Source organism: Puma concolor, chromosome C1 (assembly GCF_028749965.1).
Source record: "Puma concolor isolate L17-30 chromosome C1, mPumCon1.1.hap2, whole genome shotgun sequence".
NCBI lineage: Eukaryota > Metazoa > Chordata > Mammalia > Carnivora > Felidae > Puma > Puma concolor.
Window position 1 is genome coordinate 160,639,776 of NC_141674.1, and position 14,958 is coordinate 160,654,733.

The following is a 14,958-nucleotide window of genomic DNA, read 5'->3' on the forward strand; positions in this document are numbered from 1 at the left end:
CGCAACCCCAGAGCTCCCTTTTACTCAAGAAAGAGTCATCGGGTCACATAGATCCGGGAGGACAGCGAGGAAAGAAAGCCACTGCTCTAGTCTTCTCAAAAGTATGGGAGGGGAAGGGAAAGGGAGAGAGGGATGAAGAAGAAGCACTCAACAAGGCAGAACTCTTCATAGAAATTATCTTTTCCATCGTCTTACCCGACACTCTGTTTCAAAAAATAGAGCACGTTGAGTACAGCCTGGATTACTCATAGGGCCTTTTTTTTTTCCGGGCCCCAAACCGTGATCTGGATTTATAATCGCCCTTTAAAGCTCCAGAGGCGATCAGGCACCTGCAAAGGAGCCCCACCGCTCTGCCGACGAGCTGCCCCCGCAAGCAGCGGCCTCGTGATTCCCCCGCCGAGCCGGTCCCCGCCTCCCCACTCCGCCCCCGCCTCCCCCAAAGCCTAGCAGCTGCCTCTCCCGACTGCTCTCTTCTCCTCCTGGCGCTCGCGTGCGGGACGGTGCTGGCGGGAGCTAGGAGGCAGCTGGAGGTGACGCCGGGAAGATCACGCCTGTGGCAGGACCGGAGCCGAACGGTTCGCTGCGCGCTGCGCAGAAGAGCGGCGGGAGCGCCCGGCTTACTGTCGCCTAGCCCAGGTGGGTAAGCGCGCGGCCGCCTGGACTTCCCAGTGCCCAGCTTCAGCTCTTCAGCTGGGTGCTCTTCACCCACGGTTTCTTGGTCAACCCCCACTCCCGGCGACCGCCATCTACCCTCCCGAGCAGAACGCGTCCCGCCAGCCCCACTCCTGGCTCTCCCTTGGTGCGCGGCGCAGTGACCCCCGCCCTCACACTCATCCAATCCCGCACCAGCGAAATTCACGCCTAGGGATGTCCAGAAGCTGAGACCTGCGCTGAAGTGGAGAGAGAACGATTTTCCCCAACGCTTCCTGGCTGTGAGCGCGGGTCTCACCGAAGGGCTCGTGGGCAGCGGCAGCCAAAAGGCGCGACTCGGAGCGGTAACCTGTTACTTCCCCAGAAGCGGCGGTCTACCGGCTGTCTGCGTTGCTGTATTGAGGGCGCGCGCAGGGCTAGGTGTGGGGTCCCAGGGTGCTTGTGAAGGCTGTGGCCGGCGGCTGCTACTCTGCAGAGTCTTAGATCTACCCAGATTGGCCCGCACTCTCTGTCCCGGGGCCTTCGGTAGCCATCGCGCCAGCGCCGAGCGCAGTACAGGGGCGTCGCGCACCGATCCTAGTCTGCCGCCTTCAGCGCGCAGAGGGCAAGTTCGTTTCTCCGGTAATGTCCTTTCTTGCCCCCCTCAATCTCCGGCTTTGTACAGAGACAAATCCCGGGACCTCAGAGAGTTAGGTGGAGAGGGAACAGAGAAACCCGGACCGAGCCTCATCCTAGGCTTCCAGATGGCTCAAAGCGGGGTGGGACAAGGTTTCCGACCCGCTCGCTGCTTTCTTGCTGTCTGGAGTGCAAGGCGATTGTAGTTCTTCCCCGATCAGGTCAGGGAGAGAATGTAAAAATATGACTCTTTTTTCCCCTCACCTTGTCTCACCAAAGTCCCCGGTCCCCGGAGCAGTTACCCTCCTTCTTTCCAGGGAATTAGCCAGACACAACAACGGGAACCAGACACCGAACCAGACGTGCCCGCCCCGTGCGCGCTCCCCCCGCCTGCCCGCCCTCAGGCTGCTGAGAGCCCAATGGGGCTGGTCGTGGCTCGGCTGGAAAATCGCACATTGAGCCTCCCGTGCCCTCCTACCCCTATCCCCCGCACCTCAGCGTTTTGCACTGGCCTTGGGCTCCCCTAGTCTCTGCGCTGCACTCCAGGTCACCTCGCTCCGCCGCCAGACTGGAGAGCAGCCCTGGGCTACGTTGCCCGCGCCAGAGTCCCAGAGATCGCGCGCACGTCTCCTCCTCCCCTCGGCGCACCCCGACCCAGCCGGTTAGGTGCCCTTCCTCCCGCCTCTCTGTCCCAAGCCCAGACTTCTGGGGGAGCGTCCGCGCCCCCAGCTGCTCAGTCGCCTCCCGCGCCGGACCCCGGAAGCCCTCCCCGCACTGCTCTCGCTTCTCTTTGCAGCCTGTTCCTGCGCGCGACTGGCCGAGGACCCCGGACAGCAGAGGCCCCAGGACGACCGAGCTGATGGCGTCTTCGACCCCTTCTTCGTCCGCAACCTCCTCGAATGCGGGAGCGGACCCCAATACTACCAACCTGCGCCCCACAAGTAGGTTCTGTCCCAGTTTCCTATCAAATAGACTGCGGGGAAGATGGGGGCGCTGGGACGTGAGGAGGCTGCGCTGACGGAAAGGGAAGGGGGAACGCAGAGATGATGGAGGCTGGAAAGAGATGGGCCCCTGACCTGGGTCCTGGCCAGAGGTCGTTTGACTGCCAGGGATGCCAGGAGATTCTGGGGCGCTGGAGAGTAGGAACCGCACAAGGTTCGAGCAGCGGCGATCGTTGGGGGCTTCGCTTCGGGGGAGGGACGGACAGAGAGAGTATTGTTTTTGTTGTGTGTGGTTTCTTCGCTTGGTGGGACGACTGGGGTCAGGGCAGAGGGCGGTGTGAGGAGACTGTAGCCTCGGCGGGAATAGAGTTTTCTGTCTCCAGCTCTCGTTGAGCGGAGATCCGGCCCCCCTCCTCCCTCCCCCCCGCCCCCCGCGCTGTGCTCGAAGTCTATAATCAGCGGAAATTTCGACGTTAATTGCAGCTTTTAGAAAACTCGGGGTCCCTAATTGCTGGAAATTTGCGTCGAGCTATTGACGAGTGAGGGAGAAGCCAGGAGTGAGAAAGGTGCATAAAACGGTTTGAGATCGAGCCTCGACATTTCAGGCAATTAATTACATCTCAGACCAAAAAAAAGAAAAAAGAAAAAGAAAAAAGAAAAGAGAAAGCAAGGATCGGGCAGCAACCTGAATGGAGAGAGGTGGGGAACTAGGAAGGGGCAAGCAGCTTCGCTAGGGCGGGAGGAGAGGGCACCCATCCTTTCTCCGGGGCAGGAGATCTGTTAGCAATTGACAGATTTGGAAGAGAGAAAAAAGGGGGAACCAGATACAAGGCGGGGGGGGGGGGGGGACGGCTTTATGCTTCCCCACCTCTAGCTCAGTGTGCTCCTTAGCCCATTTCCAGAATCTGTCTTTAATTTAGATGTATTTCCTACCTTTCTGTAGAAGCGTGGCGATGAGGGAATTGTTTTTCTTTTTTCCCATTTTGGATTGATATGTGCCCCCCCCCCCCCACACACACACCAATCTATCAGCTCCAGTCGTAACAGCCCCAGAATTTCTATATAAGAGGGGCTTAGGAGTGGCAGTGTGGTTAGAAGAGCTTATTGCTACGCTTTTATGGCACTTTCTATAAGCTTGAGAAAATGTCAATTGTTCCCATAAACGAAGGTGGGGGATTGTTATCCGGCAAGTCCTCTCTCCAATTCTTTGGCGCAGCTACTGGCTCCTGGCCCCGGAGACCGGGGTTTAAGTCCTGAGGTTGCGTTTCAGTTCCCTTTGCAGCTCCCTCTCCCCACCTCCCAGGCGAGCTACAATTACCCACACAACAAAGAGGGGCTCGGGAGAGCCGCCAGCCCTGGTGGCACGTGAGCCGGGCACTGGCGGCCGAGCTGGCCGGAACAGGCCGGGAGGAACGCGAGGCCTGCCCGCCTTTGTCTGTTGCTCTGGCCTTGATGGATTTCTTTTCCAGACCTCTCCACATTTCCCGCCCCTTTTTTGTTGCCTGATAGGGCTGGGCGATCGCTGTGTTCACCCACCTCAGAGTCCTGCCCGCATCCCACCCTACCCCCGTTAACCTTACCCCCGGCGGTAGCCCACGGTCTAACGCACACGCCCAACCTCGGGTGCGAGAACCAGTGGAGGCGCTGACCTGAGTCCGCACCTGGCCTGGCGCGCCCGGAAGCCACCGAGGCAGAAGGAAGATAGTCGAGGACCCTGCCTGGGAAGAGCGTGCAGCACCTGTCCTGAGAACGCCGTCAGTCGCCCCCCAGCAGCCTAGCTGCGGAGCGGGCATCCTAAGCTGCAAGCGCTTGCCCGGCTCTCTACCGGCTCTCACCCTCCCTTGCAGACACACCCTCTACCCGCCTGCTGGCTCCGTTTCTCCCTCCAAGCTCTCTTGGGAAGTGGCCTTGCTTGATCCGCACAACCTTACTCGGCCTCCTGCTCCAGCGACCCCTTCTCCCAGCTCTCCGCCACTCGGTCTCCTGGACCTTCCTTGAGCCAAAGGGGATCACTCACTTCCTTTCCTCATCTTTCTGCCCCTTTATTTCACTATAACCCCCCAACTCTGAAAGGCAGTGCAGTGGGTCTGAACGCCAATGTCCCAGCAGAGTAACCTTGGAAAATTCGCTTAACCTCTCTGAACCTCAATGTTTTTATTTGTAAAATGAGTATTAAGATTAACACTCTTCTTGTTTCACAGGGTTGTTCTGAGTATTAGTGGAGATGCTGTTTAAAGCAAAAGCACTTTATTGAGTGGAAATAGCTCTTTACCCGCCAGGTATTATTATAAGGGTTTTGCTTTCGCACCGATTTGCTGTCTGAGGCAGGAACTCCATCTGTGACCTGCTGTCTCACTGACGTCGGTCTATTTCTTCTCCCCGCTGGGGCTCTGTTGTGCCTCGCGTTTAATGGATGTCACTCTCCTTATCACCACCAACATTCGCGCGGGGCTGAAAGGCTGGGCCAGGGTGGGGTGGGGGATGGGAATGATTGGAGGCGCCTTGCTTTGAGAGATACGAAGGGTATTTCACTCTGGGCCCACCACACCAGTTAGAGTGCGGGCGCCACAGGCACCCCCGTGCACCTTCCTGGAAGCCGAACGTCGAGGGCAGCATAGACCCTGAGGAGTTTGAGCCTGGTAATGAAGGAAGGCACAGCAGCAGAATGGTCTGCCATTCGGACCCGGAGGAAAGGCGCCCGATTCCCTTTGCGTTCTCCCGCTCCACACCCGAGACGTCCGAGGGAAGGGTTAATGAGGGGCAGGTTGGGAAGAAGGGATCGGAGATGAGGACCAGAGGCGCACTATTGTTTCCCGATTCTGGGTCCGACTGAAGAGCAGCCATGCGAGCCCGATCATCTAGTCAAATACTATTTTTCACCCAATTAATTCCTGAACTCTTCCGCGACCCCATTTCATGCCAGTTTATTTTAAGCTGCCACTCGGCTGGAGACCCGCCAAGAAATTATGAGACGTTTTGGTCCCAGATGCCTCTGTGTTCCCTTTCCGGGCTGCTGTGGTCGCCCTTCGAGTCCGCAAGGCGGAGGCCAAGGGACAGGGCCTGGAGGGTGGGTCCTGGGTAAGGAGCGGCCTGGCCCCGTCTTTTGCACGTGGGTTCGGCCCTGTCCCACTCCGATCCTGCCTCCCCAGCTCCCCTGCCAGTGTCGCTTGGAGAGACGGGCGGGTCCCGTGGGTTCTCGGCCTTCCAGAGACCCCGTTCTATAACTGAAAGTGGGAACAGGAAGGGAGTGTGATGGGCCCTCGAAGGGCACGAGTCTGCCCGTCGGCCCACGGATCTGGCTTCTTGCTCCTTTCACGAAGGAGTTTTTATTGAGGAGCACTGGCGAAAGACCTGCCTCCTCCTCCCCAGAACACATTTGCCCTCGACCCGGTCCCCCACGTTCCGAATCTCACTGATCGCACCTCTTTTGCTTTTTAGCATATGACACCTGGTGCGGCGTGGCCCATGGATGCACCAGAAAACTGGGGCTCAAGATCTGCGGTGAGTGAAAGGGCCCGCTGGGGCCTGGCGGGCCGGCGCAGCTCGCGGGTTTTGAGGGTTTGGGAGAGTGGGGCGCACGCAGAAGGAGATCCGATCTCTTGGGTTTGGCTTTCTAAAGCCCCGACGCCTAGCGAGACGCTCCTCTACCGGTCTTAACCCTCCTCCGCCTTTGCTTGACCCGGCCGGGAGGGACCTTTTTTGCTGGAGTCCGGGACTAACCAAGACACGGCGGGACTTCCCCGGTCTAAGGCGAGAAAGCGCGAGCACAGCGCCCCCTCGCGGCAGCCGGGCTCTTCTTGCCCGGCGTCCGGGTCGTTCCTACGCGTGCGCTCAACCTGCGGCCAGAGGGTCTGGTAGAAAAGGTCAACTAGTCCGGTTTTCCTGGAGAGCAGGCCTAAGGCACGATTTCCGCCTGAGGCGGAGGCTGGCAGGTCGTGCCCCCTACCCCTGCCAAACGTACGTTGAAAGTGGCCTCCCCAGTTTGAGAATTTGCTCCGATATGTCATAACGGATTCAGATTTCGTTCTTTCATTCTTTGCCTGCAGCCCCCGGTGGCCTGCCTGGGGGAGGTGTGAGCGGGCGCAGTCCAGAGGGTTTGCGGAGCCTGCCCTTGAAGGAGAGGAGGGTAGGAAAACGGGGCAGGCGGGGGCGTGGGGCCGCAAGAGGAGAAAGGGGGTGTCGGGCACGATTTGCCAAAGAGGAAGAAAAATAGATCTGGGAGCTGGAAAGGAGAAAGAACCTTTCTCCGGAGACGTGATGGTCTGAAATGAAAACGCCCAAGGGCTGTAATTTTTTTTTTTTTTTTTTGTAAGGGAAAAAGGAGATTTGTTCGAAGGGACACAGCTGAGTGGCTCCGGCTGAACAATGAGGACTTGCTTTCCTTGCTACATTTCACCGTCTAAAATCTCTAACCTTATCGGGCCAGAAAATACGGACGGGCAGGGGGCGGAGGGGCGGGGGAAGATTAACGAGGGGCTTATTAAAGAGCCATCCGTCAGCGGCTGCGCGCGGGAGATAGCGGCGGAACGAATAGGGGGCACGCCCGCCCCAGCCGCGAGCGCGGGCCGGCCACGGCGTGTTCCCCGGGCCTGCTCTTCCAGCTTCTCTGCGTCCGGGGGCCCGAGGAAGGCGGCAGCTGGGGCCGGAGCAGACCGGGGGCATTTAACAGCTTCTGGGAATTACCCTCCCTCCCCCGCTTTGCCGCGCGGCGCCCTCCCTGCGTTTCCGGGGCTCTGTCCCTTTGATCCAACAAGCAGCATTCTCGGTGAGCAAGCGTTGCTCGACTAGACCCAGCCATCTTCCAGGGAAAGCCCAGCCCTGCCGCGCGGGGAGGCCCCGGGTTTGACCCTCTCCCCAGCACGCGAGGCCCGCGGGGCTAGGCCGGGGCCGCGTCCGCGCGCGGGGGCAGCTGGCCGCAGCCGAGCTTTGTTCTATAAATAGCCCCCTCCCCCAGCTGCCATTCCCGGCTTAATAGCCCGTTTCGCGCCGGGTCCCTTCGGCGGCCGCGGCGCTCAGCTTCTGCAGCCGTCATTGTCATGCAGCCGGGCAAGCAGAACTGAACGAGCCCTGGGCGCCCGCCGCGGTCGCGGGGAGGGCGGGGGAGACTTGGGATGAGCGTGGCCTTCCCCGCGGTCCTGCGCCTGCCTGGCGGGCAGCCTTCGTCCACCCGCATTCCCTGCGTCGGTCCTCGCGCCCCAGGCCTTGCCCTCTACGCCCCCCCTCTCCGAGTCGGGGGAAGAAAAGGTCTAACTGCCCCCTTCGGGAGACACACCTGAAACGTCTCTAAAGAGTAACTGGGCAAGAAAGAGTTGAGCTTCCTTGGGTCTGAAAATAGGAGTCCCCGAGTTTGCATCAGTTTAGCCAGAGGAAGGACTCTGGAACATTTGGAGGTGACCATCCCCAGAGAGTTTCTCCTTTGTTTCTAAACACACACGTACCCCGACACTAATTTCAGAGAAGTCGCAACCTGTTTGACAGGAAGAGAGGCCTGGTAGTCTGTTGAGGGGAAATTGCCTTCTGCTAATAGGCAAGCTTTGGGGGCCACGCGTGAGGAGGCTTCACGTTAGGTTTGATTCTGAAAGGAAACAAAACCCCAGGCAGATTTAGTTTCCATACTTTGGGCCAACTCTGGCTGTCCAAAGTGAAGTCTTCCGTGTTGACCTAAATCTACAGCCTTCCCACCTCGCCTACGCACAGACACCCCAGCTCCCTTCCCCCCAGACATTCACCAGCCTGGATGCCGCCTTCTTGGCACTACCCAGGTTGGTTTGACCTTTCACATTAGGACGGTGTAAGAATTAATGGTCCTCTTCCAACCTCCAAATCCCCATTGCCCTGGGTGACTCCCCTAAACATCTTCATTGCCTTGCCAAGATTCAACTCCCACCCCCTCTCCAACCTCCCTTCCTTGGAAGCCAGGGACTAAAGCTGCGAGGAAGGCCCTGGGTCTCACCGGTGATGCCAGAATCCTCTGGGAAAATAATCAGGTAGAGAAAACCCAGGGTCTGCCAAGATGTAGAGTGGGGTAGCTACAGGCACGGTGGTATGACTTAAATAGAACGTGATGCAGGAAGCCCAAAGTTTGGGCTCTGGGTTCTGCTAACTTCTCACTGTGTCCTTGGCCCTCCATCACTTATGTACGCAGAGTTCTAAAACTGGCTACCAGTTACAGCCTCCGAGCTGGTTTACTTAGCCCATGAGATGTGGGTGTGTTTAATTTTGTGTCAGCTGCCATGCAACTTTTTTTTTTTTTAGGTTTATTTATTTTGAGAGAGCATGAGCAGGGGAGGGGGCAGAGAGAAAGGGAGAGAGAGAGAGAGAGTGAGAGAGAGAGAATCCCAAGCAGGCTCCGGGCTGCCAGCTGCAGCCTGATGTGGGGCTCAAACCCATGAACCGTGAGATCACAACCTGAGCTAAAACCAAGAGTCAGTCACTTTAACAGACTGAGCCACCCAGATGCCCCCATGCAACTTTTAAACAATGAAAGACTTTGAATATTCTATATTTCTGGCTTCTCTTGAAGTAAAAAAAGGTGGGATGGGAGAGACCTGGCAAGGTCAGCCCATAAAAATCAGAAAAAGAGCTCCTTTCTTTAGGTAGATGCAATTCCATGCTACAGCTTGGTCAGCAAGAGCAGGGGGGGATGGGCTTCAACCCCCACTTACCCCTTGGCCATGTGCCCTTATGCCATGCACAGCTCACAGACACATTTGGAAACAACTGGCTCAAATCGAGTGCTTTCTGGCTCCCTACACTCTTTCCCCACTCAGTGGGCCCCCAGGCCTTTGAGTTTAGGGGTAGGGGTAAGGAATCAGCTTCAGGATCTCCTCACTGCCCAGAGGAGGAGTCATGACAGGGTTCACTTCCTGCTCCTGTTCTCCCCTTAAAGCTAGCTAGAGTGCTACAAGCTTGCCTCTGGTTTTCTCTTTGCCTCTCAGGAATGTTGAGCTGGATTACCAGTCACTCACAGGCTTGAACTAGGTTCTCACAGGTGGTATGCAGAGCAAGAGAGAATACAGTCTGCTTCAGTGTCAGGGACCCCTGCTTCCAGGACCCCTTGCTAGCCGGGGAAGTTGCCAAAGCACTGACTTCAATGTCACCCTCCACCTGGTCATCCTTGGAGAAGCATACATTTCTTTCCAGAGCCTCTCAGAGCCATGAGAGGTCTGGATCATTTACCTTTTGTGAGGCTCCCAATGTCTTAGAAAACAAATACCTGCCAAGAAATTGTTATTCTGATAGCAATATGCAGTAAGAATTTATATAGCAAATTAATGGCTTTAAACACAATTTATAATGCAATGTAAGTGTGCTATTCTTAAGTACAGGATTGATAGGAAACATTGATTCCTAGTGCACTCCAGGAAGTGTGGCCCAAGGATGAGATGCAGATTTAAAGTTGTGTCATAATTGTCATCTCTCAATACTATCAGGAGACGTCTGGGAATGCCTGTGTTAGCACCTCCTTTGGAGATAACATCCCAAGCCTACATCAAGGTCATAGGTCCTGCAGCTGCCCAGAGGAAAGGCGTTTCTAAGGGGTTTCAAGGTAGAGACTTATGGCTTTCCCAAGGAGTGGGTCAGAGCCAACCAGAGGTCAGAGACCTAAAGAGTAAGAGTTCACCCAGTAGGACCTCATTTCCACTACGCCACATGGTTGGTCTTTTTAGCCTGGCAAATTCCATAGCTCGCTGTTCCAGGAGCAGGTGAGCAGTCTTGGAATTCACGGGCCAAGTGCTCCTGCATCCCTGTGGCAAATGAGTGCTGGCTCCAGGTTTTGGACTCTGGGGGTTGTAGGGGAAATTCAGAAAGTAGGGGAAGAGGAGAGGGAAAGGATACAACCCCCATCATTACATCCAACTGTGGAGCTTTATTATAGTGTCCTACCCCTCTCCTGATGTCCTTTGGGGCTCTAGCAATAAGTTTACAAGATGAGTGCTGGGAAGAATGAACGGCCTGCTGCCTGTTCTTCCCTCCAAAAATAGCCCCCCGCTCCTGTGTGTGGGAGGATTCCAATCACTGCAGCCTTCCCCCTGCATCCCTCCTTATTCCACCCCTCGCCACTGAATTGCAGTCCTGGGGAAGTAAAGCCGCATTCCCCAGATTAACTTGTCTCTCCTTGAACCTCCTGGGACTTTCCGCCAAGCCTGCCTTGTGATGTGCATGACTCCCCGAGGATCTTGGTACCTACAAAGACAGCTTTGGGGTCACCAAGAAGCTTAGAACGTTCTTCTTCTTTTCTGTGTGTTGCATTTGGGGCTAAGATTGAGGCAAGGTTGGAGGAGATGCTGAGGGAAGGAGTGGGTCTGCAGGTCCCCAGCCCCAGAAGGAATGGGTGTAGATACTGAGGGAAAGAGGTTGCTCCTCCTTGGCAGAGTGTCCCGCTCTTTTGCCTCAACCTGCTTCTCTGTTGGCCACTGGTGCTTGTGCTGCTCACCTCAGATGGGAGAGATTTCTCCTCCTTCTGAGGAGCAGAGGTGAGGTGCTCTGAGTCCCACCCTGGGCTCGGAATTCAGTCTGTTTAGTTCTAGGATGGCTTTCTAGCTTTACTCCAATGTTGGTCACCATCTGCCAAACTGTAAGTTTGTGGAGGGTGGGAGATCTGTCTCATTTATCTCTATCTATCCCCTATCTTAGATGCTTAGCAAAGTGCTTTTCCACAATAGATGCTCAGTAAGGGGGGCGCCTGGGTGGCTCAGTTGGTTAAGTGTCTGACTGCAGCTCAGGCATGGTCTCGCACTTTCTGAGTTCGAGCCTTGTGTTGGGCTCTGTGCTGACAGCTCAGGGCCTGGAGCCTGCTTCGGATTCTGTGTGTCCCTCTCTCTCTGCCCCTCTCCCGCTGGCACTCTGTCTCTCTCTGTCTCTCTCAAAAATAAACATTAAGAAAAGATACGTGCTCAGTAAGTATTTATAGAATTAAATGTCGGCACACATAAGGTCTTAGTCTTCCTTGTCTCTTTCCCCAGTACCTTTATTCAAGGAGAGGGGGTGGAGTGGAGACAGCTGCATGTCATGTTTTGGTCAGAAAAATTATACTTACATTCAACCCTGTGAGCATTACCTGGTGCCTGAGGAAAGCATGTTCCCTAATCCCTAGTGCTGGTCCTCCCTGACTCCTCCCTCTGCTGGTCCTCACCTCCTCCTTCCTCTGGTTGCACCTCCCATAAACCCAGTGCCGGCAGCATCCTCTCCAATTGTGTCCTTCCCCTTAAAACCCCATCCCGGGGCTAGTTACTGGAGTGGAAGCTGTCCAATCGACTTAATTCTGAGTTCAGTGTCATGTTCAGGGAGGAGAATGGGCTTTGCTTACTGTTTTCCTCTCTTGCATGACTGGGTCTGTGCCACTGATGACACTTGGCACTGCCCCTTCCCCGCCTGGAGGCCAGCAGTGCCAAAGCCCTTATATATAAAATGCAGATACTCTGCTTCTTCTCACGAGAAGCAAGAACCCTGCTGGGAGAGCAGATCTGGCCTGGCAGCTGACCCTCCAAGGCTGGGAATTTAGTGCATTCCCTCTGACCCGGCATCTTGTGCTACAGGCTTCCTGCAAAGGACCAACAGCCTGGAAGAGAAGAGCCGGCTTGTGAGCGCCTTCAAGGAGAGGCAGTCCTCCAAAAACCTGCTTTCCTGTGAAAACAGCGACAGGGATGGACGCTTCCGGCGCACGGAGACGGACTTCTCCAACCTGTTTGCTCGAGGTAGTCCCCACCCTCCTACCCTCTCCATGCCCCCCAACCCTCACCAGCCCTATCCAGTAGGTACCTTGAGTTTCTTGACTTTTTCCTGTAATTATACTTCTGTTATCAAAAATGTCATTACTTTTTCTGAACTGTCAGGAAACTACTTTTCCAATATTTGAACGAATATACTCCCTCCTTCCCTACTGCCCAGGCCTTCTTCGTTGTGGATCCTGGATGAGGGCAGTCAATAAAAACAGTCAACTCTGAAGACACTTGCAGGGGCAAATATGGTTTCATAGAATCTCTGAATGTGAAGAAATCTTACATATAAGAAAATCCAGTGATTCCCATGGTAGCAGTTATCCTTCAGGGTTGGCAGCAACAAGAAAATCACTCTGTGGGAAGCTGTGCGGCTGGGCCTAAAGACCAAGTGCTGTTCTGAAACTCCTTTTCCTTTTGGAGATCTTTCACTAATTACTGCTGTCCCCACAACTCTGGTCTCTGGAGGGTTTTCTCAGCCTCTCCTAAAACAGCTTGAAGGTAAACCTGCCCCCTTCCATTAACTCCCCACAGGCCATAGAGGCCAGACCCAAACAGTCAATAGGACTTCACTGAACCTCAGAGATAATCCGGTGAATCGATACAGAGCCTCATGTAGAGCCAATCAGCTCTTGCGCTATGGCTGACAACTGCAGCTGGCCCCCCTACAGTTTTCCTCTCTGCTTAACCCAGCCTGACTCTGCCTCCCACAGGCTAGAACCCAAAATCACCCCCAGATATCCCAAAGTCCAAGCTCAAAGGATGAGGTGAAGAGGGAGAGAGATGGGAGTTCCTTCTCCCACTTTTCTGAGCCCATCTTCTAGCTCTAGTTTTCTATCCAAGGACACTACAGTGGACCATTCTGTTCGGGGGAGGACCTCAGCCTCTGCCCACAGAGCCCTCACCCTCTGCCATCAATGATCAAACATATCATAATGCCCAACCAAAAAGCCAGTGTCTTAAACAGATGTAGAGGGACATGCCTGGTCCCAGGGGAGCAAGACAGAGGCTCCTTCCATCACATACCTGACGAGCACTCAGCCTGCAAGTGGACCACAGTAGGAGTAGGCTGCTCATGGCTTCTCAAAGCACTCCATTCCACTTACGAGCAGCCTAACTCTCAGACAGTCTGTAAACCTTCAGAAAGTCTAGGCACAACTTCTGTATATAGACATATATGCATTTTTCTGGGGAGACGGCACATCAGATTCTCAATGTGTATACATAACCTGGAATATACCAGGTCTGTAAAGCTGTCATGGCTGATATGAGGGGTGTCTGGACTAAGGCAATTCAGACATGAGCCAGGTGATAACCCCTTGTTGGCTTTCCCCTTCAGATCTGCTTCCGGCTAAGAATGGGGAAGAGCAAACTGTGCAGTTCCTACTGGAGGTGGTAGACATACTCCTCAACTATGTCCGCAAGACATTTGATCGCTCCACCAAGGTGCTGGACTTCCATCACCCGCACCAGCTGCTGGAAGGCATGGAGGGCTTCAACTTGGAGCTCTCTGACCACCCTGAGTCCCTGGAACAGATCTTGGTTGACTGCAGAGACACCCTGAAGTATGGGGTTCGTACAGGTAAGAGTGAGAGCCAGGCGGACGTGCAGCGGGAAATTCGCCCCCCATTGCACCCTTGCCAGTTGAGGACAGCAAACTCATGTTCAAGGTGAAGCACAAACTCTGATGAGGGAAAGCAGCAACATGTTCAGCGACCACAGAACGACCTTGGACAGTGGCAGTGGGTGGAAGGCCTAAGTCTGGCAAAAGCTCATCATCATTTTTTGTTGTAAACATAAATTAAGAAATACAAACTCGTGGTGCTATTTCAAGTTCTGTAAAAAGAGTTTTCATTCTTGGTTTTAGGCTCTTCCCAGCCTAAAAAGAGGAGAATGACCTGTCCCCTGCTTCTTTTCTCTCCTCCATTTCATGCCTATTTCATTCTGATAAATCTTACCCTTGCCTGCCCCTAAATCAGGGGAGAATTGGGCCCATTTCCCTCCCTTTCTGTATTAGTTTTCTAGGGCTGCCATAGCAAATTACCACAAACCAGGTGACTCAAAACAAGAGGAATCTATTCTCTCACAGTTCTAGAGGTTTAGAAGTTTGAAATTTAGGTGTGCAGGGCCATGCCCTCTTAGAAGATTCTTAGGCTCTGTCCTTACCTCTTCCGGCTTCTGGTGGATGAGGGCATCCTTGGCTTGTAGATGCATCACTCCGGTCCCTGCCTCCACCTTCACATGGCATTCTCCCTGCGAATGTGTGCACAGTTTTCTCTTATTTTTTTTTTAACTTTACTTATTTATATTTAGAGAGAAAGTGTGAGTTGGAGAGGGACAGAGAGTGAGAGAGAGAGAGAGAGAGAGAGAGACTCCCAAGCAGGCTCCATGGAGTCAGTGCAGAGCCCGACACAGGGCCTGAACCCACGCCCATGAGATCAGACCTAAGCCAAAACCAAGAGCCGGATGCTTAACTGACTGAGCCACCCAAGTGTCCCCAAAGTTTTCTCTTCTTATAAGGACACCAATCTTTGGATTAGGCCTACTCCACTCCATTATGGCCTCATCTTAATTTGATTACATCTGCAAAGACCGTCTTTCCAAATAAGGTCGTATTCACAGGAACCAGGGACTAAGACTTGATCATATATTTTTGAGGGACACAGTTCAACCCACAACCCCTTCTGTTCTCTAGGCAAAAATGTCACACACATACACACCATTTGCACCTTACTCTAACCTCTGGAGTTTAGACAATCTGAGTCATTAAATCCTATTTCTAATAGGAGGCCTTTGAGGATGCCCTCTTGCCTCTTGTTTCATGTTATAGAAACCCTCTCTAGTCAATGGTCCTGGCCAAAGTGGTTACTTCCCAGGTGCTTCAAGTTGAAGGACTTTTTGGATCTCTGACTGGCTGTTTCTAAGCCTACGAGTGGAGCAATGGTTTCTCCTTCCTGCTGTTTTTCCCCCACAGCAGCTTGGCTTTCCCGAGCTCTTGGGCAGACAGATCTACAGGAAGTGGCAGTCCGTGG

The 14,958-nt window shown here is 54.4% G+C and overlaps 1 protein-coding gene across 4 annotated transcripts in view; it reads left to right on the forward strand.

The window, feature by feature from the left end:
- The first annotated feature begins 273 nt into the window (after positions 1 to 273).
- GAD1 (glutamate decarboxylase 1) overlaps positions 274 to 14,958 on the forward strand; it is a 43,033-nt gene continuing 28,348 nt past the window's right edge. The window contains exons 1-5 of one of the 4 annotated variants that reach the window (XM_025912317.2): positions 274 to 636; positions 2,063 to 2,207; positions 5,646 to 5,708; positions 11,747 to 11,905; positions 13,266 to 13,508. In XM_025912317.2, the coding sequence (XP_025768102.1) occupies positions 2,126 to 2,207; positions 5,646 to 5,708; positions 11,747 to 11,905; positions 13,266 to 13,508 (547 nt within the window). In that variant the 5' untranslated portion in view covers positions 274 to 636; positions 2,063 to 2,125. Of the gene's footprint in view, positions 637 to 869; positions 996 to 1,711; positions 1,928 to 2,062; positions 2,208 to 5,158; positions 5,286 to 5,645; positions 5,709 to 11,746; positions 11,906 to 13,265; positions 13,509 to 14,958 lie in introns of those variants that run through there. The other 3 variants (XM_086718879.1, XM_086718878.1, XM_025912316.2) reach the window with 3 other exon arrangements.